Source organism: Apaloderma vittatum, unplaced genomic scaffold (genome assembly GCF_000703405.1).
Source record: "Apaloderma vittatum isolate BGI_N311 unplaced genomic scaffold, ASM70340v1 scaffold18198, whole genome shotgun sequence".
Classification (NCBI taxonomy): Eukaryota; Metazoa; Chordata; class Aves; order Trogoniformes; family Trogonidae; genus Apaloderma; species Apaloderma vittatum.
This window is the reverse complement of record NW_009731441.1, coordinates 20,195-40,979: the sequence shown is the minus strand read 5'-3', so window position 1 is coordinate 40,979 and position 20,785 is coordinate 20,195. Positions and strand designations below refer to the sequence as shown.

General features: G+C 38.8%; 2 protein-coding genes across 2 annotated transcripts in view; one reads left to right on the top strand and one right to left on the bottom strand.

The window, feature by feature from the left end:
* Nucleotides 1–221: 221 nt before the first annotated feature.
* On the top strand, nucleotides 222–13,642 carry LOC104278273 (chromosome unknown open reading frame, human C18orf8). Its single transcript, XM_009875193.1, has 20 exons — nucleotides 222–350; nucleotides 466–542; nucleotides 1,911–1,995; nucleotides 2,373–2,429; nucleotides 3,414–3,500; nucleotides 4,696–4,836; nucleotides 6,471–6,574; nucleotides 7,034–7,123; nucleotides 7,233–7,338; nucleotides 8,631–8,742; nucleotides 9,825–9,869; nucleotides 10,251–10,304; nucleotides 10,580–10,708; nucleotides 11,033–11,139; nucleotides 11,872–11,991; nucleotides 12,174–12,251; nucleotides 12,409–12,513; nucleotides 12,600–12,668; nucleotides 12,811–13,036; nucleotides 13,450–13,642. Exons 1-20 carry the CDS (start codon nucleotides 222–224, stop codon nucleotides 13,527–13,529), a joined length of 2,001 nt encoding a protein of 666 aa, XP_009873495.1. The 3' UTR covers nucleotides 13,530–13,642.
* NPC1 (Niemann-Pick disease, type C1) overlaps nucleotides 13,543–20,785 on the bottom strand; it is a gene marked incomplete at its 5' end in the record, with an annotated part of 20,567 nt that continues 13,324 nt past the window's right edge. The window contains 9 exons of the mRNA XM_009875191.1: nucleotides 13,543–14,176; nucleotides 14,822–14,984; nucleotides 15,692–15,805; nucleotides 16,871–17,102; nucleotides 17,936–18,136; nucleotides 18,525–18,654; nucleotides 19,229–19,344; nucleotides 20,092–20,282; nucleotides 20,393–20,482. Of these exons, the coding sequence (XP_009873493.1) occupies nucleotides 14,094–14,176; nucleotides 14,822–14,984; nucleotides 15,692–15,805; nucleotides 16,871–17,102; nucleotides 17,936–18,136; nucleotides 18,525–18,654; nucleotides 19,229–19,344; nucleotides 20,092–20,282; nucleotides 20,393–20,482 (1,320 nt within the window). The remainder of the gene's footprint in view (nucleotides 14,177–14,821; nucleotides 14,985–15,691; nucleotides 15,806–16,870; nucleotides 17,103–17,935; nucleotides 18,137–18,524; nucleotides 18,655–19,228; nucleotides 19,345–20,091; nucleotides 20,283–20,392; nucleotides 20,483–20,785) is intronic.

Sequence of the window (20,785 nt, the reverse complement as noted above, 5' to 3'; positions counted from 1 at the left end):
AATAACATGTTCTGAGGAGATTAAGCTTATGAGTTACTGAGTTACGTTTCTTCCCAATTCTCAAGCTGAATTCCTCTTTGTTTTAATCAATGCCCTGATGTCTCAGTTATTTTTACCATTATTAGAGTTGGGAAAATATGAATATTTAAAAAGAAAAAAAAAGGAAATAAAGGAAAAACTTATATAGACTTACCGTTTTAACTTGCCCAGAAGTTCAGAACATGCCTACAAGACAGAGTACTATTGGAAACCTGTCAACTCTACGTGAACTTGGAACTGTAGAGGAAGGAATAGATTATTTAATGAACCTCAGTGTGAACTGGCAGATCAGTGTGAACTGGCAGATCTGTGTAAGAACAAAATTTGTGTCTAGTAAAAAAATCAAAGGTGTAGCTTATAGAAGAGATAGCAAGTTTAGATTATCATTTTGAATAAGCTACAAGTATGTTCGAAACTTTTTCATAGGTTTTTGCTGTTCGATCTGGTGGAGCTACAGGAGTTGTTGTTAAAGGTTTGGAAGACAGAAATCCCATTTCCTTCAGGTAGGGCACTTTGATCTTTATTGTCTTGGGATGGAATTCTGCAGTCTTAAAATTATGTGGTACATAGTACTTACGTACTCTAATTCATTCATAAAACTAAGTAGTTGTGATCATATTTTGATTCTGTTCATAGACATAATCTTGCAGTTAAGATGATACGCTTTGCCCTTATTAATTTGTAGTCTTCTGGCAGAGGGGGAAGGTTGTTAAGCTTGTTTTTATTTTTTAAACAGTAATGTTTTATTAAAACACACTATATATGTGAGAGAATGTGAGGATTTAAACTTTTGATTCCGACAGCAGCAGCAGTTTATCCAAAGATGCAGTTTAACAAGTTAAACAAAATGAAGTGAACTTCAATCTGTAAAGACCTGTAATTTCTGAATTTCACGTCTGTGATTCAAGCACAGTTTTTCCTACATGCAAATTTCTTGCATTGTGTTTAATCTGAATTGGCTTCTTTCATGTCTTCCATTTCTTCTGCAAATATTTTTTTGCAGAATCTGACAACAGTACTTTGATTGAAACTACTTTGTCTTTAGAAAACTATTTTGTGTATGTCTCTGTTAAGAGTGACGGCTCTTTGAACTCTACTATCTGTATGTAAGGTTATTCAAAGGTTGCTTCAATCCAGATGGAGGAAGCACTTCACAGACAAGGTGCATTTACTGTGATCTGTCAGGTATTACATAGGACCTGTCCCGGAAGTTTCTATTTTTATGTGACTTTTATTTATTTGGCTGCCCTTGTCACAAATACTGAGGCAGCTGAAAATGCTCAGTGAACTTGAGGAGGTTCCGCTATGTTCCTGCTTGACTATCTAGCTCTTTCTTTGTATGGAGCGGAACTACCTTATTCAAGCCAATTGTACTGATGTTTGTTGGGTAAGAATACATTTTTACTTTTTAAAAAATGATGTGAAAACAGCCTCGCTGTCCCTTTAACATCAGAAATTCTTCTAGAGGATATGTCCTAATGGGGAGGCCTGTGCCAGGTAGCAGTAGTTCTGGAAGCAAAGGAGCTGGTTGCAGGATGTGGGTGAGTGTCACAGAACTCCAGACTTGCTGGGACAGAACTGAGAACACAGGTTTGAACAGTCCTGCAGTCTTGCAGTTCTACATCATAAGCCAACAGAGCTGAGCATTTGTAGTAACTTCAGGTGCTAATTTGTGTTTAGAGCAGACTACCATTATCTCCCAGTTTGAATTTTGAGTCCCATACTTGTCAGGCAGCACTTGTAAGGTATATTCACAAGCATTTGGATTATGCTTTTTGCTCTCTCATTGTCTTTTTGAGGGTACATTGCCAAATTCTGTAAGAAAATATTTTAGATGATATTTCCATAACTTCTTTTTTCTTCATGTGTAGGATGGAAGACAAAGGAGAAGTGAAGTGCATCAAATTTTCCTTGGGGAACAAGATACTGGCTGTGCAGAGAACTTTGAAGAGTGTGGTAAGAAAACTACACCCTGCAGATAGGGAATTGAAGCTGGAAATCTGCTTACAGTACCAGAGTAGAAGCCTCTGAGACAAACGTTCAGGATGTCTAGTGGCTGACAACAGCTCTAGTGAAAATTCCTCTGTCTTCTTGAGAGGCTGAACAGGCAACATTGTTGTCTTGCCAGTATCCTCATTTAAGAAAAAGTTGTGGGGGAACCAGCTACAATAAAAAAAATCCCTCACAGGTGAAGTACAATACAACAAGTGAAGTTTTTCTTCTATATATATAATCCAAAATAATTTGATAAACTAATATCTGTTCTCTTGTATCTATGTATGTGTTTTGTCTGTGCTTCATAATTGCTAATATGCTTCATGGTGTTTTTGCAGGATTTCTTGAATTTTATTCCAGATAGTCCTCAGCTGGAATATACACAGGAATGTAAGGTAAGTTCAATGTCCCAGGTTTGTATGCTTAAGTGAAACTCTTAACGTAGAGGCCACTAGTGTAACTGACAGGAGAACTAGCTGAGATACTTTCCAAAACACTGACATGAAGTAAGTCGCTACTACCTATTTGAATTGAAGTAAAAGAACAGGTGTTAAAATACCGTGAAATGCTTCCTGGTCCAGTCCCTTGAATTCTTTCCTAGAAAGGACTAGAAATGTGGAGCTGACAAATGTCAAGGGCTGGAAAGGAGAAGAGACTAAGTGCTGATCATACAGAAACAGTGGACAGTAATTGTACAAGTGCCAGATACGTTAACGTGGATGTTTTACCCTAGTTTCACTGATCAGTTATTACTAGTTTGCATACTATGTTTAATATTTTTTAGAAACCTTTCTAATTTTTTTTAAAAATGATTTTACTGGAGACAAATACCCTTGTTTGGTACTTTCTGATTTAAACATCTGATTAGCACAGATCTCTTTATTTCCGTAGACTTTAAAGCTGAAGCACTCTGCTTCGTTATTTAAGATTATGTGTGTGAGTAAACCATTCTAGTAAAGCGTTTATGGTATTGTTCTGAGTGAAGTCATGGCAAATACTCCCCCTTAGGTGTTACTTTCTGTAAACATAAAGGACCTGCTTTTCACATCAGGAATTGGTTGAATTGACAATATGGTTTGAACCAGAAGAACTTGGTTGCTTTTAGAGTAAAAAGAAAATTTGACTGTGTAATAAGCTTGTAAATCTTACATGCTGCCAGAAATTCAGTTCATACAGTAGTTGTGTTCATACATGGTTTTGGAAGTCTACAGAAGTACCTGATGCATGCTGGGTGTCTAGCTCACCAAAAATAACTCCAGTGATGTCTGGGTAACTAAAAAATTGCCTTTAGTCTCATGTTGTTCATTTAGTAATATTAGCTTATCTGAGTAGTTGATCTTTCCAAGTAAAAGAATGTTTGTTTGCTTGTTTGTTAAAAGACAAAGAATGCCAATATTCTAGGATTCTGCTGGACAAGTTCTACAGAAATCGTCTTCATCACAGATCAGGGAATTGAATTCTACCAGGTAATACAAATAATTCCCGTAGGACATATTTAGAGACTTGAAAATGTAAATTTATGACAGTATCTTTGAACTTCTTTCTTCTAGCTCTCTAATTCAGAAAGTGCACTAAGAAAAAAATAAATTTTGCCATTTTGTTTGCAGACTACGATGATTTTTCTGTAAGAGGAATACATTTTTGGGGCAGAGGGAATGTACCATTAACAGGTTATTTAGCCCAGCTAACAAAGACCCTGTATAAAGGAATACTGAATTAAGCCTTGAGAACTCCAGGCTTAAGGATGCTCTTGGCTTCTGTGGAAATGGGTATTTAAATCTCACATGAGATAGCACTTCATACAAAACAAAGCAGCATTGGAGAGGTTGCATGCGTGCCTAAAATGCAGCAAAGAGCAAATAATTGACTAGATAGATAGTGGTACCCTGCTGCAGATTTGCAGCTTTCTCATATGTTGATTTCATTGTTCTCTGTGTTTTGTGTAATTACCTTTGCTTATGTTTTCGAAGAGATTTAATGAAGAAATAGACCTTTCTGATAGTCATAATGTAGGGATTTTATAAAATTTTTCCCAGTAGTTCCAGTCCTGGAGTTACTACACAGTATTTCATGTAATTGCTGTTACTAATAACTAGTACTAAAGAAAGTAACTTAAAAAGCCACATTATTTCTTGCTGGTTGAGGTGGAAATATATATTTGGCACTTAAAAGGATTATGAATGTCAACCCTGCAGGCAAAAGAACCAAATCAACCAAGTGTGTTTTTGAAGAGAAGTTATTTAAGTCCTTAAAATGAAGACAACCAATTTATGTACTGCCTTAGTTCTTAAAATAAAAGATTAAGGAATCTGGGGAGTGAAGGCAGCAAAGATATTGTACTAACTTTTATTAAAACTTAACTAGTTGTTTTCAAGCTAGGTGTTTTCCTCCACCATGGACAGAACTTACACCCAGACCTTCATGATGGGGAGACACACTCCTTTTAAGCTGCTTAGAACTTGAGGAAGATTTGATGTGCATTTCCTTAGCTACAGTAAATTGGGGCCTAAGCTGTAATTGTCACATTTCTTTTTTTTTTATATTTTTTTTTATTTCTAGCACTGTAAATGCCCTGACAGTAACATTCCTAGCTCCTGTGTTGTATCATTTAAGGTGTTGAAATCCTGATGGTAATATAATGCTGATATCGTGTGTTGCCAGGTAATACCAGAGAAACGAAGTTTAAAACTTCTGAAGAATCAGAGTATTAATGTCAACTGGTACATGTATTGTCCAGAGAGCTCTGTTATTCTTCTGTCGACCACTGTCCTTGGCAATGTCCTGCAGCCATTCTATTTCAAGGTAAAGGGATATGTTCCAAACTTCTCATTTTGTGTGCTGCTGTGCTTTTAGGCTGCTTCTTCACTCAAATACTCTATTTGCTTTTCCTGGATTTCTTCCATGAGTTGTGTGTGTTCACATCCATCTATGACAATAAGCAGAAATCTATAAGGTAGTTCCTAGGTGATGGCTTAATTTTAAGTAATCACTCTTTCTTACGTCCTTTTTGAAAAAAGGTGTGTCCAGTTAATGTTGGACAGTTGACTTTGAGAAAGGAAAACAAAAAATTAGTGGCCCAACATGTGACAATTTAAATATCTTTCAGGAGATCCTTTTTCCACCTAAATAGGTATATATTATTTACTTTTACTATGAGTATTTGCACTCTGTAGTCTGGTAATAAAGAAAAATTAAGGGCTTCCAAACGTGAGTGGATAAATTTGAAAAAGAAAAAAGGTAGCACGTGAGCAACAACTATTTTCCCAAGCAGGAGAGGGAAATATTTACTATATTTATTTCTCTTGATTTACTTCCCTGTGGACAACACTTAAAAATACTGGGAAAATATTTTTCTTTCCGATTTAGAAAAAGCATGTAGTAAAAATTAGAATCTGTTTTAAGTTAATCATATAGTAAGATGATTTTAAAAATGAGGACAAGAACCACAGCATTTGTTTTGTTTCTGTCAAAGGATGAGGAAGATTTCTGTGGTAGTCTAAGGGAAGAGATGTAAAAGCTTATTTGAATGGGTTTCCTGGCTTGAGTTGTTCTTGTACAGGGTGTGTACTGGGTCCTGAAATGGTCTTCTCTCAGGATGGATCTTACTGGCCTCTCACAGCTTTCTTTTTAAGAACTTAGGTCATGCTTCCCCCTCATGAACATTTAGCTTCAAGCTATGACTTGACACAAAAGTAATTTTTATTTTGTGTTCAGAAGGTAATATTTAAAGATTTTCTAAGAAAGGTACCATACTAAAATAATCTTTGAAAATAGAGCTGTTGAAAGGAGGCATTTCTGTAGTGTTCACACTTCACACTCAAGAATGAATTAATGAGAATAGGAAGTGAATTTCAGTAGGAGCTTTGACAGCTCTGAAAACTTGCTTAAATATAAATTCCTTAGGAAAAGAGGAAGGAAAGAAGAAACCTAGGGTGGGAGGAGGGATATGCTCTGAGTCTAGGGCAGATTCTGGAGTTAGTAGGAACAAAAGGAGACTGACTGGTAGGTGGTACTGCTATTTCCCCCTTCCTAGTAAGCAGTTATTTAAGAGTTGGAGCCATGTACTTTGCTGCAAGAGTACAAAGAATAGAATTGCCTTTTGAGATCTCCAGGCCAATTGTAAATGGGATTTGCACACAGATTTGTCTTAATTAAAATGGATATGATAAGTTTTGCTAGCTGAAGCTGATGTTATAAAATCAAGATGAAAAAGCTGCTAACATTCTAATACCAGAAGTGTGTGTTTAGGATCGCCATAACGAAAAAAGGGTCAAACCCTTTTTTTTCTTTTTGGCTACCACCATTCTTCACCTCATGGGGGTGCTATTAATGCAGTGTTTGATTAAAGGTCGCTTAAGACCTTTCTGTTTCAAGTCCTAACAATGGATTGTTTTGTTTTGTTTTGTTTTTTGGTGGTTTTTTTTGCTATTCAACAGAGTGGAACAATGTCAAAACTATCAAAATTTGAAATCGAGTTACCTGCAGCACCCAAGTCCTCCAAGCTCAGCCTTTCAGAAAGAGATATTGCTATGGCTACAATGTATGTATCTAATCAAGCCTTTATTGCAAAGTGACAGTTTGGGGATGCTGGGAAAAGAGGGTACTGTGGTTGCACGTGTTTCTTGTTTCAGCAGTACTGCTGCTTCAAATTGCTTAAGTTACTGCCTTGAACAAAGCATCTAAACAACTCTGGGGTAAGATGGGGAGGGTAAGCTAACAGAAGTCTTCCATGTAATTGTTCTTAATTAGTATGGAAATTTTGAGAACGCTTCTTTGTTGAACTGATGCATTGGTAGAGTTGTTCTTAGATGCATAACTTGCATGAGTATAGGCCATGCATTGTGATTTATCAAGTACTGTTTTAGTCTTTCACTTCTAATTAATTGATCACTTGATTTAGGTAGTCTCACATCTGTTCTTTTAGGATAATATTTATGGCTCTAACAGAGCGGTAGAGCTCTCACTGGAAAATAATATTTTTATCCTGTTGTCTCATTAGATATGGGCAACTTTGTGTCCTCTATTTGAGGCATCACTCAAGGACTTCCAATAGTACAGGAGCAGAAGTAGTCCTCTATCACTTACCCAGGTAAGAGCAGAATGAAGAACGTTAGTGGCAATTCATGTGCATGTAAGAGACCTCTGCTTTTCTAGTTTAAACAGACTTACTGACCAGTTGTCATCTCTTTTTTCCATAGAGAGGGCACCTGTAAGAAGACACATATTTTAAAACTGAACAGAACTGGGAAGTTTGCACTGAACGTTGTGGATAATTTGGTGGTAGTACATCATCAGGATACCGAGGTATCATTTATTTATATTGTGTTGTGCTTTAACTTTTAAAAGTTATGGGCAGATTTTAATAATCATGCCAGTTAGCTCTAGAAAATATTTTTTTGCGTGTGCTTGACAAAAGCCAGAGTATTTGCAGCAACAAAATCATAAGAGTATAAAAGAATCAAATTACGCTTTTACCTTGTTGGGATAACATTTAACCAGGGCTGTTGCTAATGCCTGCTTTTTCATATGCCTTTTTTTTTTTCCTTTCTCGTTAGTTTCCTGTGATACTCTGCTGCTGTGTAGGCTTTTAAAGCATTATATGAAGAGGTAGAGTTAAATTGGGTATTAATTTCTTAATTCTGGGAACTTCCCGTAACACAAACATTTGAGTGATATTTTTGTGACACAGACTTACAGTCCTGTGGTTTGAAGGCCCAGACCTATAAAAACATGAATGACGTTATGCATGTGGTAGCACAGGTAAAACTTGCTTGTCTGCAGTCTCAGGAGCAAGGCTTTTGATCAGTGGTAAAGCTAAAGTGGTACTTGTGGAAAGGCTTTGGCTTCTTGTACTGTTTTCTTTTGGACAGTGAATTGGGACATCTTATTAGATGATTAGTTGATGTTTCAGTTATAATTCTTCTCAATTCTGCGTATTGGCATTTAACCCAGAGCAATTGTTCTTCAGCGCTTCAGTCAATCTATAAACATCACTATAGAAACAGAAAACAAAATCAGAGTGAACAGGGTAGATACCAGTAACGGAAGTCATGTTTCATTAGCACGGAAAGTGAAGCTAATTGCCACTGGGCAAGGCTAAGACAGTGGTCCATACGGGGCAGAAGTGTTAGTGACCCGAGTTCAGCAAGACTGAATAGTAGAAGTATGAGGATATTGTAGGAAGATGCAGATTTTTCCTCACAGTTTCTAGCATCCATAACTAAGCAGTGAATGAATCTCTCATAAGGAGATGTTTGAGAGAGACTTTTCATCAGGGCCTGTAGTGACAGTTCAAGGGGCAACAGTTTTAAACTGAAGGAGGGTAGATTTAGATTGGATGCATGATAGACATTTTTTTTACAGTGAGGGTGGTTGCCCAGAGAAGTTGTGGATGCCTCATCAGGTCAAGTAGGATGGGATTTTGAGCCACCCGATCTAGTGGAAGGTGTCACAAGCCCACAGCACATCCTTTCCAAACCAAACCATTTTATGATTCTAATGGAGAACACAAGATGGAATGTGAAAAGCAGCCTGAATACATGTAAATGGGTAGCAATTCACATTTGTGAATACTAATTCCCTCTTCTCAATTGCAGACTTCAGTTATATTTGACATCAAGCTAAAAGGAGAATTTGATGGTTCTACTACCATCCATCAGTTTGTGCTTCCACCTCGATCGATACAACCGTATCAAATTCCTGTGGCAGGTAGAAATATTACATAGTAAATATCCTAACACTATTATCAAGATTATCTAAATATAACAGCTGGCATACAAGAGTGCTACAGGTTTTAGGATGCTGGTTACTAACATTGCTATTTTACATATTTAAGAGAAGGTGAGCAGGGAAAGGAGGCAAGAAGGAATTGAGCATAAATTTGTGTTCCAGACTAGTGTCTACTACAGAAAATAAGAGTTGCTGCCTAAGGTGCATATTTCCCATAGTACTTTGCTTTTACACTTCAAAGTTTGGGGTTTTTTTTTGTGTAGGTTTGTTTTGGCCACAGCTATAAAAAGCTTGTGTGTGCTCTCAAAAGCGCTTCATGCTTTTCCAGTTTTAAGTCATGATATTTAACTTCCAAAGTCACATAAGGAGGCTGAAAATCCGAGCTTAGAATCAAGTTTAGGAGCAGTTTCAAAGCAATACTAAGATCAATGTTAGGACTTCAACTCTTAAGTTCTTCTCCTTGGATCCTCTCTCTCATCTCCTGTCCTAGAAGCATAGCAGTTAATTAGCCTCAATCTCAAAGTTAACGAGGAATAGTCTGAGTGTTGTTCCACTAGCATATCATTAAAGCAGTGTGGTTTTCTGCATAGAAGAGATAGATGCCTCTGTAGGTATGATTCCACTATAAAAGCTCTTTAACACCTGAATATTGAAGTCACTAATAGCAAGTATGACCAATAAATCTGCAGGCAGAAGTTTGTATTAAACAGTGGTTTTGTACAAACCAGTCTTGCTTTTTGAGAAACTAAAGTGATTACACATAAATACAGCATGTGGAGTCTATGTATTTAAAATTGTAGAACTAAATATGGAATACTTCTACATGCATAATTTCACAGTATTTTGAAGAAGTTGTTTGCCTTCTCACAGTGTCAGCTTTTCTTTGTAGATGATCTGGCTGCACAAGTGGGTGTATTTTTTTTTGCCTTTGTGCTGTAGGACTGCTAGATGTTACAATCCATATTTGTCTCTTCAGTGTTAGATTGTAGTTTTTATTCTGTTAGCATAGGAGTGCTGCCACAGTACTATCAGTCTTCACCTGATATTATTTTTTTCTTCAGGTCCAGCCTCTGTGACAAGTCAGGCTCCTGTTCCCTGTAAACTCTGTATCCTTTAAATACTCAGAAGTGTAAAAGCCTTACTGAAGCCTCATTCTAGGTACTAAGCATGGAAGAAGCTACCATTTGTTGCCTGGACCCATCAAATCCAGCTTTAGCTGATTATGTGTATTTACTTCAAGACAAAATAGTATTCTTTCTAAGAGACTGTATTGTTTTCAGAGAGTTGTAAATATAGAAATATCACATTTCTCAGCTGAGATGCATATATGAAATTACTGAATAGGCACACCCTGAAATTGAAGGTAAAAGTCTTACAAGAAGGGGACAGTAAATGAAAGTAAGGTAATGGAATCTTTTTCAGTAACGCAATTTAGTAGCATTATTTTAGAATCACCGTTGATATGGTAGTTAAACTTTAACATTTAGATTCTTCCTCTTGGATTGTCTTTCAACCTGATATTATCATCAGTGCAAGTGAAGGTAAGTGACAAGCTGTTTGACTCTACCAAAAGGGTGGCAAATTTTTACCATCACTGCACAAAGCAGCTTAAACCAAAGTGACCTAGTAAGATGGCTAATCATGGTAGTGACAATGGAAGATGACTACAGTGTTTTGGGGCAACACTGCTCTAAAACATCTAAGCTTAGGAAGGCAAATCATAATCTAGATGTGTTCTCATTTAAAGGTAGAAAGGTTGGATGTCTAGGCTATACTATATAAGGCAATTCACTTTGTTCTACTCCTTCAAATCAAGGTTACCTCTGGAGTCTTCAAGTGAAACTTGAACCTGTAGTTAACCTCTTGCTAGATAAAGGAAAACTAATGGATTTTCTTCTGCAGAGGAAAGAATGCAAAATGGTTATCCTGTCTGTATGCTCTCAAAGTAAGTTCACATGCTCTGTCTCTTGAAAGTACAATATGGCTTATTCATAAATACACAAGTTAGTTGGGCTGTTCTTAGATTTGAGATGACTTCTGAAGCTAGCTTGGTCCTATAAAATGTCATTTACCTAGACTACCCTCAATCACCATTATTTAACAGCATGGAAAAAATTCACCTTCCCTCCTCATTTAGTTAAAGTATATCTGACATAACTGAAAGTGTTTCTTTAAAGAGTTCAGAGTAGGGATCGCCTTTTTGAAAAAGGCAACATTAAAGCCCCTGGTTCTTTATCCTCATAGTTCTTTTTTCTTTTTATCTTTTCAGTGCTCAGTGAGCCAGAAAGGGGATCATTGTCTGTGATTGCAACTGTTTTTGACAAACTGAATCATGAATATAAGAAGTACTTGGAAGCTGAGCAAAGTTATACTATGGTAAACCATGTTAGCTACAGCAGCTTGCAAAGATAGGATGATGCTATTTGCATTTCAGATTGCATCACGGTGAAGGCATGCACTTTTCTACTTAAAAAAAATTCAGGCCTACCCCAAGGTCAGCGCTGCCTCAGGCTCACAGTAGAAGGTCTACTATGCAAGGTGCACCAAGATCTACCCCTCTAACTTCATGCTCTGTTTTGGCAGGTGCTGCTGCATAGCTCATCTCCAGTGTAACAAGTAACACACCTCAGTGCTTGAAAGCAGAAAGAGAGTAGAATCTCAGGGAGCAATTTGGTATCTGTAACTATTAAAATAACTGATTTCATGGCACACCATACCCCCTGCACAACATCTGCAGCCCCAGTGCATCTCTTACTTCTGCTAAAATACCACGTTCAAGCACTAACTTGCACAGTACAGCCACATATTAAAACCCTTCTGAAGCTGAGGACCTGTCTCAACATAGTGAGTCAGCTCCTTGGTTTGAGGCATAATAGCAGCTACACTTATAGCTATATGTATAACTTAGAAGCAGTTTAAATTTAATATGAAATCCCACACTGAACAGAAAGCATCCAGCAGTATAACATGACCACAGATGTTAAGTTTCTCAGTAACAAAACATGTTTATAGTTATGTTCCCAGCAGAAGACATTCTCTATACAGATGAGACTGCCTAAAACTGCACTACACCACCAGTTTTCTTTTAAAAAGCCTTTCTTCTTGTAGGTGGTAGAAGCAGGCCTGAGTAGAAGTAACCCACTCCTGAAACGTCCAGTCCGCACTCAAGCAGTTATTGACCAGTCTGATATGTACACACACGTTTTATCTGTATTTACAGAGAAGAAGGTAAGTTAATTTTAAGTGCTAGTTTGGCAGTAGTCTGAGAGCAGCAAACTTACATGGACTGCTTGAAATAGCCTGCAGAAAGCTTTATTGTCAGGATGAGGGTATTTTGAGGCTCAGTCTTACTGGGCTGGAATTAGGGGAAGCTATGCAAGTTCCACCTAACACTTTTTTTTCCTCTCCAGGAAGCACCTCATAAATTCACTATAGCAGTCTTGATGGAATACATTCGCTCTCTTAACCAGTTCCAGATTGCAGTCCAGGTACTTACATGCCAAGTATATCACCTCCCTCTGTGAAATGACATGGAGTTTCAGACCGAGCTTGGTCACACATCTAAGCTCTATACAATACCACCTTCTAGACTGTAAAAACTGGTATTGACACATTCCTTTGATGGTCTTCTCCCTGCATTCACAGCACTACTTGTATGAGCTGGTCATCAAAACCCTTGTTCAACACAACTTGTTCTACATGCTCCATCAATTTCTGCAGTACCATGTGCTCAGTGACTCAAAGCCTTTGGTATGTAAGACAAGTTACCTCAGTAATCTAGTGATGGAGGTGGGAAGTCTTCAGAATCTTAAGATTATTTTTAACTTTTGCCCTAGGCTTGTCTGTTACTGTCCCTGGAAAGCATTTACCCTCCTGCACATCAGCTCTCTCTGGACATGCTAAAAGTAAGCATTTCAGACTATAGTAACTCCATGTCACGTGGGTTAGACTTGTCAAACAGCTTACCCCGACCAAGCTTGGAGTGACTAGCTAGTATCTCAGTCATTTGTTAGAAGCATAGTCTTACAGGTGTGATTGACTTCACAGAGACTTTCCACAGCAAATGATGAAATAGTGGAAGTTCTGTTGTCCAAACACCAAGTTTTGGCTGCCTTGAGATTCATCAGAGGTATTGGAGGACATGACAGCATTTCAGCCCGCAAATTTCTTGATGCAGCAAAACAAGCAGAAGATGACATGCTTTTCTATACTATATTCAGATTCTTTGAACAAAGAAATCAGCGGTTACGGGGAAACCCTAGTTTCACACCAGGTAAGAAATAAGCAGTTTGACCAGGATACTCAGTTCTGCAAACACAACTAATATTCATTTCACTTCCACTCCAGCTGAGCCTGTACAGCAAGATAAATCTCTTGGTGCATTGTAGCCTGCATTTTAGACTTACCTTTAAAGCACAGTTCCAAAGTTAAATTCTCTTACTCCATTTATATACTGCACCCAGGCATGGAGAGACTGAACTGAACAGGAACACGTAGATTAAGCTAACCTGTTTGGGATGCAGTTGCTTGCACTGCCTAGTTTAGCAGAGCCATTATCTCCAATTAATGTTTTCTCCCAAAGCCAGAAACTGGGTAAAGAAACCTTGGAGTGAAACTAGTCTTGCTTCTCAGTTTCCAAGTTTTAAAGTTGGCATTAACTTTTCTTTTGCCCCCTCCCCTCCTTAGGTGAGCACTGTGAAGAACACGTCACCTTCTTCAAACAAGTTTTTGGAGAACAAGCTCTTATGAAGCCCACAACATTCTGAAAGACTCTTCCACTGAAATGTATAAACTTAATTTATTGCATTTAAGTAGATTTTTGAACTACAAAATTGCTATTTTATAATAAAGTATATACAAGACATTTTGGCAAATAGTACTAAAAATATTACAACTTGTGATGGCTTCCCCCTAAAAATAGAGACAAAAATTGCATTGACCTGCATTTAAGATTAGTGTCAGTGGTTTAGCAGTCCATTTTCATACACATCACCTCAGTTTCATTGAAAAAAAACCCAAAAACTATTCAACTCACAGTACAGCTGGTTTAGGTTTCTAGGAGAAAAGAGATGCAACCTCTTGAAAACAGAAGTGGTTTAGTAATCTTGTTAATATATCTAGTTTTAGTAATACTGTTACAAAAGCCACACGTAGCATTTCCTGAGTTTAAAGCTCTGTCCAAAGCTGCAGCTGATATCTTCTATTGAATCTGTGCAGAAGTCAAGTCAATGGTGGTTACAGTGTGATAGTCATAAAACATTGCTGCGCTTCAGTTCTTAGGAAGAGATGGGCCTAAGCCACAGTTCAAGTCCACTGAATACTGTTAAAATTTAGAAGTAGAGGAGCCTCTCCCGTTCTGTGCCTCTGGTCCTCTCTTGTGCAGCACGAGTTTTAGCTTTATTTACTGATGGGCCTGAAACAAAAAAAACAGAGTTATTCCAAAGTCTCAACATCATAGTAGATCAGTCAGTCAGCAAAAAGCATGTGATCTTAGTTGTCTAGGTACAGCTTAATACTGGTGAGAACATGCTTCTGCTCAGCTGTTGTTAGCAGCAAGGACAGGAGGTAAATCCTCATCAGCCTCAACTACCTTAAAAGTAGACTTGAAATGAGCCCTACTTAAAAGAGCTACATCATAGCCATGAATTTCCAGATCCAAAAGGACAGTGTTTGGACCATCCTTACTGCAAAGCAAGATTGCTTCTGCAAATGCAGAACAGCATCCCACAACAGGTTTTTCTTGCTTCCACCCACCATCCCCTCCCCCAGTTTAGAGACATGAATGATGCTGTGGGCTCAGGCAGCCACCTCCCCAGAGAAGGGCACAGCACAGCCCCTCAGGGCAGTCTCTGGTTGCTTCTGTTCAGCTGCCAGCAACAGCAAGCTTGCATTGCCACAAGCCAGCAATTGCTTTCCAGCAGACCGGTTACCTGCACGAGAGGCACATTCAAGTACTGTGTGTTATCTTTGCAGTCCCTTCCATTTAATGGAGAGAAAGTATCCATAGGTAGCCAGCTTTTTGTATTTGAAGCATGTTGAGCAGGCTGTTACACCTTACCTACGTAACTAAGCAGAACTGGAAGAAATATTAGTCCATGTGTTGCTCCCAGCAAAACCATAGCTAGATACATCCTGAAGTAGAATATCTTGAAGATTTGAGATTTAGAAAAAGCCAATACTACAATTCCTCCAAATTTGGTCAGTGTGATACCACTGAAAACCTGTGAATAAAAAAAAAAAGTGTTTAGGTGGTAAAGCTTTATGTAATCGATTCACTTTAAGTAATTCTTACATAATTTGAGGCTCCTATTTCCCTCTTAGTCCTTAGAACCAAGTCCAAGACCTACTCAGAAGAAGAGTTCAACTTGGGCCCACCAGAGACAGACACCACAGGTCAGTCTCAGTATGACTGAAGTACAGCCACCTACTTTAATTTTTAAATACAGGTACAGAAGACAACTGTTGCATTAAGTAACTCGCTTTCCAATGAAGCTCCTTACCTGGGTCCAGTACATGTATCACCAGAACAGTCTGTTCCAACTCCATCCAGGTCACTTATCTTTGACTTAACAGTACTGCCTAAACACTGAGCCCTGCTTGTGTTCCCAAAGCTCCAGTTGTATCCCATATTAAAAACCTTTCCTAGTCACCCCTGAATACTTGGGAAAGAGAAGCACTTAAAGTGCTCAGCTTTTAGCTATATTCTCTACTATTTAGTAGTAACATCAGACTAAAAAGTGGAGTCTTGATCAACCCTATTACTAGTAGAAGCCTAGGTTGAGCTTTAAGAGTTTTAAGTATTCCAAAAAGAACAGGGAAGGCCATCCTTATGACTTGAAGACACCAGCAGTCTGTAAAGTTGTAACTTGGCTAATTTTTTCCCCTGATGCTCTAGATACTGAACTGTCCCAGCACTGTAGATACTTACTGAGCTGCCCATGTGAGACAGAGCTTCTTCCGCACGCTCTACTCTACTGCCCTTCGTACTAACAGTGAACGCTCTTGTCACATGACTGCAGAACTCCACAGCAATACCACAACTCTAGAGAGCGAAGAGAAGAGTACATTGAAACATCATTAGGTGAGCACTTTGATGGTAAGGTCTCAGACCTCTGAGACAGGCTACAAAGGTTCTAGCAGCTGTGATCAGTTCCCAGGGTTGGAGTGTCACTGGAAGTTAAAAGCTCAGTACTACTAGCTTTCTAGAGGCTGTTGCGGCTACTGCACAGTATTTTACCACCAGTCACTACTAATGGGCAATTAATTTGATTAAATGGGAACTAAAACATTGTAATTTTGGAGAACAATTTTTCAGTATATTGAAGAAAGCTGGCCTCAATACAGTTTCAGTGAATGCTGGAATCAGTTTACAGCTATTAGCTGCAATAACATTGCTTTAGAATAACACCAAACACATGTGCATTATTTGGTACCATAAAAGTTCAGCTGATTAAATAGTCATTTACAACTCCGACTGACAGCTGGCAAATTTAGGTTTATATAGCAGACAGACTTGCATGAGCATAAGTCTCTTTGTAACATGGAGCAACAAGTTACTCCCCTAACATTCTCAGATCTACAATAAATCTGTAGAGAGCGAAGTAAGCCACAGCTCCAGCACTCAGCTATTAGTTACTAAGTTCTGGAGCATTTCACCAAGGCACTCTCTGCCCAAGTGGTTTCACCCATTTATGGAGGAACAATACTAGGGCTAGGACATCATAGATCTACTCTGTAGAATGTAAATACAGCAGAAGCCTTAATGCTTGACCTGTGTATCCTTACCTTAAGCAATAACAACCTCCACTGAGGTGCAACAGCACCGAGCCCAAATACTAGCAACAGAAGTGTTGCTCCAGAACAGAAGAGACCATCAGCAGATGCAATACAGCTTAGAGTCCAACTGCTGTAGCTTATCAACACTAGGACTAGTTGTCAGACTAAACTTGTTTCTAGACACCATCTAGGTGTAGTAAGATAGGTCCACTACTACTCAAATGCCTACCAAAGCTTGGCAGAAAACACAACTCAGTATCACAAATGAACATAAGACACAAAACTGTTCAAGACTTGGAAACAGAAGCAGAGGGATGTTTTGTTAACTTACCATGACAAGATTTACTAATGAAACTGCATTCAAGCTGATGCCCCAGAGCCACATCACTCCAAACATGTTGACAATTATCATAGCAATAGTTATTGAAACCATAACAGCAGCCCATACTTCAAAACCAAGCAGCACAGTTGTCACCAAAAATATTGATCCCAAGGAGACACAGAGGTTAAAGATAGCATCATGCACAATCGTCAAGTACTGTTCATAGAAGACATAAAACACACTGTGGAAAGAAGAGAAGTTGAAGTCAGCCATCTTCCTCATTATATACTAATATTATATCACCTTCTATGCTAACGATAAAAGTAGTTCCCTTTTTAAAGTCACCAACAGGAGCTGGCTTCCTAGCACCAGTGGAATGACTCCTACAGAACACTGGCTGCTATAGGACAATTCGTCACTAACACTTCAAATAAAGGTTGTATCTGGAAGTTAGGGTAAATCCCACGCTTTAATATAAGCACCTCCAGCAGCTGCCAGAAGGCAGTTCCTCAGATCAATTATGGTATATGCAAAAACCACCACAAAGAGTCTGAACTGACTCATTATGCAGTGAGGCCATAACAGCACAAAAATTAGTATCTCAGAGATGTAGGCACCAATCCCAACTCAACTTCATCATGGCACTCTTACACAGAGTCTTTAGTATGTTAATCACACAGGCATTACACACATAGTTCTTGACACCACTGCTGTCTTCACTTTTAGCTTACATAATTTCAAATTTAAGTTAATACATTACAGCTTGCAACGACCCAGGTTAACATATTGGCTTAAGTTAAGAACTATTAAACCCTACTATGAAAGCCCAAGCTGAAGCCAGAGCTATCTTTGTAGTGAATGGCAGATTTCTTTAGTTATCAGTAACAGCAAAGAAAACTTGGTGCTGTGGATGCAAGTCATATTTTTGCGGTTTTATTAGACACTCCAGGGTGTCTGTATTGCCTTCTGTTAAACAAAACTCAAGACTCAGGTCTGAGGTGTTACTAGCCTGCACCTATTCTCAGTTGCTCAGGGTGAGTATTTGTAACCAAGGCAAGAAAGATCTAAGCATACCTGTAAGGAAACACCCGGTAGTTCTTCTCTTTGATGCCCATGCTTTCAGTAATGTTATCTGCTATAGCCCGAGCTTTCTTCATAGCATCAATGAAATCAGATGATTTTTTCAGTACAGTATGGTAAGTCATAAAATAAGTAGCTCCAACATCAGATTTGTTGTTTATGAAGTCAACAGCAGAGCTATATGCAGCATGTCCTCTATAAAAACATTGTAACATTTTAGATGTCAGTGTCAGTGAGCACCATGCGAATCTATTGGCTTTTATAAAACTTAGAATCTTGTTTCTAACAGTTTTCAAAACTGATAAAAGCTTCAGAGCACAATTTCAATATTGCCCAGGATATACTAGAACAGACTGACTGACTATAGTTGTTTCTTTTTGTACAGGGGCAAGCCACTGTTCCATGCCTTTGTTTTCCAAGCTTTGTTTCAGAAAATACTGTCTAACAGGTGACATGTCAATGTTTCTATGACTTTCTGAAGGACATCAGATATCTAACCTTGAAGACACAGAACAGTCACACTTCCAGAGCAAGTATCTTTGACACGCTGGTCTAAGCAAGATATACAGAACATGGCTCTTACCCTTTGCCGCATTTAGGATTAGGGTTGTCTGACAGGAACATTGGCAAAAATGTCATAAAGTCTTTGCCCTGTGGCCTCTGCTTGCCTTCTTGAGTCAGTGGTCGACAACGAGTGCAGGATGGATCAGTGACTGAAGAAATATAGGAAGAAGGTCAGCTACAGGATGATGTGTTCTTCATCATAACGCTAGTAACTTCTGACTTTGAAATATTACTGGGTACGATTCCACAACAATAATTTTCACTGATGAAATATCTGATCAGCCCCAAAATTCTGCACAAAATTTGTCACCCCTCCTTTTTTTTTTTTACTTACTACTAGGGCAAGTGCTATCAGAGAACTCAGTTACTTGCACACTGTATGTTAGGCCTCATATGAATCACACCAAACTGAAGGATCCAAACAAAACAGAGCACTAAGCCTGGGTGCTCTAATGAAACCAGCAGAAAGATTAAGCTTGTTATAACAAGTTATTTTTGGAATATTCATTACATTGGCTGTTTAGGTAGGCTCTCTTCAACCTGCAGCATTCCAGTACAATATTTTATGTTCACACAGCAGTTCAGACAAATTAGAGGGCAACTCAAAAGATGCCTGCTGACAGTAAGAAAAGCTATTTACCTGACTCATAGCATGATAAAACATTTTGGCTGTGAAACTTATAAACCAAAGTAATCCCCTGGTAACAAGACAGATGCTAATACCTGAAGCATTGCAGAACCGTCCAGTGGTGTTGTAGACTCGGCAACAGGTTGACTGTGGCTTCACCCAGTCAAAATAGTCATCAATCCAGGATGATGGGGCATAGCCTATCCTCGTGCTAATAAAATAACATAACATATCCATCAGCAGTAATTACGTTTCAGTCCAGGACACATCCCTTAATCTCTCCAGTGATGACTTACATCATGTCCAACCTACTTGCTCTCCATATAATCCCCTGCTCCAATACCCACCCCAGGGCCAGTCTTGCTCGTAACACTGCACCTAGCAAACAGCAAGAGCTTCTTCCCTGCATTCAGGTGCCACTGCCAAGCTCAGCTTTCCACTCCTCTGCCCACCATACACCCCTGTACTATTCCAGATATTGCCTCAGTTTTCAAGCAAGGCTTCAATTAGGCTGAAGTAAAACCACTGAATTACAGCAAAAGGAATCAGGAAGAGACTTTCTTCAGTTGCTAGATACTGAATCCCAGATACAACCTTCAACCTTGCTAGGCTAGTTCATCCACCAAGTTTAGAAGCTGGCCATACACGTCATTTTCCAGGAGAGCTTAAGCATACTAAGAGGTTCTTCCTACCATTCCCAGACTCCTTGAAGGATCAGGCCTCTTTTTCAAACCCAAATATATCAATGTATTCCACCAGTCCAGGCAGGTTTTATCCTCATTCTGGGAGATTGCCACAGCTTTTTCCCTTCCCCCACTCCCAAAACCACAGCATAAAGCAAGCACAATAGAGTGTCAGTTGTACTATCAGCAGCTGAACCTGAACTAAATTAAAACAACACACTGGTCAGTTACATCTCTTGCACATGACTAGGCAGAGAAATGCATGAAAGACTTACTAGCTACCAATCTGTGCAGCATTGAAGACTTGCTGGACAAGTGAATCGTTACTACATCCCATTCCACCACACACCATGTTCTGCCCTTCTAACGATGTGTAGTTGTGCCCTTCTTCTAGGACAAAGTAGACAGGAGGACCCGCATGTAGGTACTTGACGAGCTGGTTGAAGTAATCCATTACATAGGAGTCCTCAAAGGGAAAGTTTTGAGTTACTACTATGCCCAATATTGAGGTAGCACAAGACAGAGGTTTCAATTCAGCCACAAATTGCTGAAGAGCAGCACAATCTTAAGACTTACATCTGGCATTGAGAGAGACTGATCCAGTCCAATCTCTACGTTGTGCATCACTGCTGTACTGAATGACAGAACACCCACAAACACTGCTATCTGAAAAAAAAAAAAAGCAAATTCATAGAAGTGAGAACTGTACAGAAACCACAAGCAACAGAAAAATTTACTAAGTTAACAGGAACCATGCAAAGAGGCTCTGCTTTAAGTATGCTACCCAGGCTTAGTACAACAGTTGCAGTAAAACCTAGCTACTTGGAGTTCCTTTTGAAGCCATACAGGAAACTTTATATTCAGAAGGCAGCAGTGAAAGATATGCCAAACACCTTCTGTAAATAAGCATAGTAACCTCAAACTGAATCACAAATTCAGCAACACCACTACAGTAAGGCAATGTAGGAC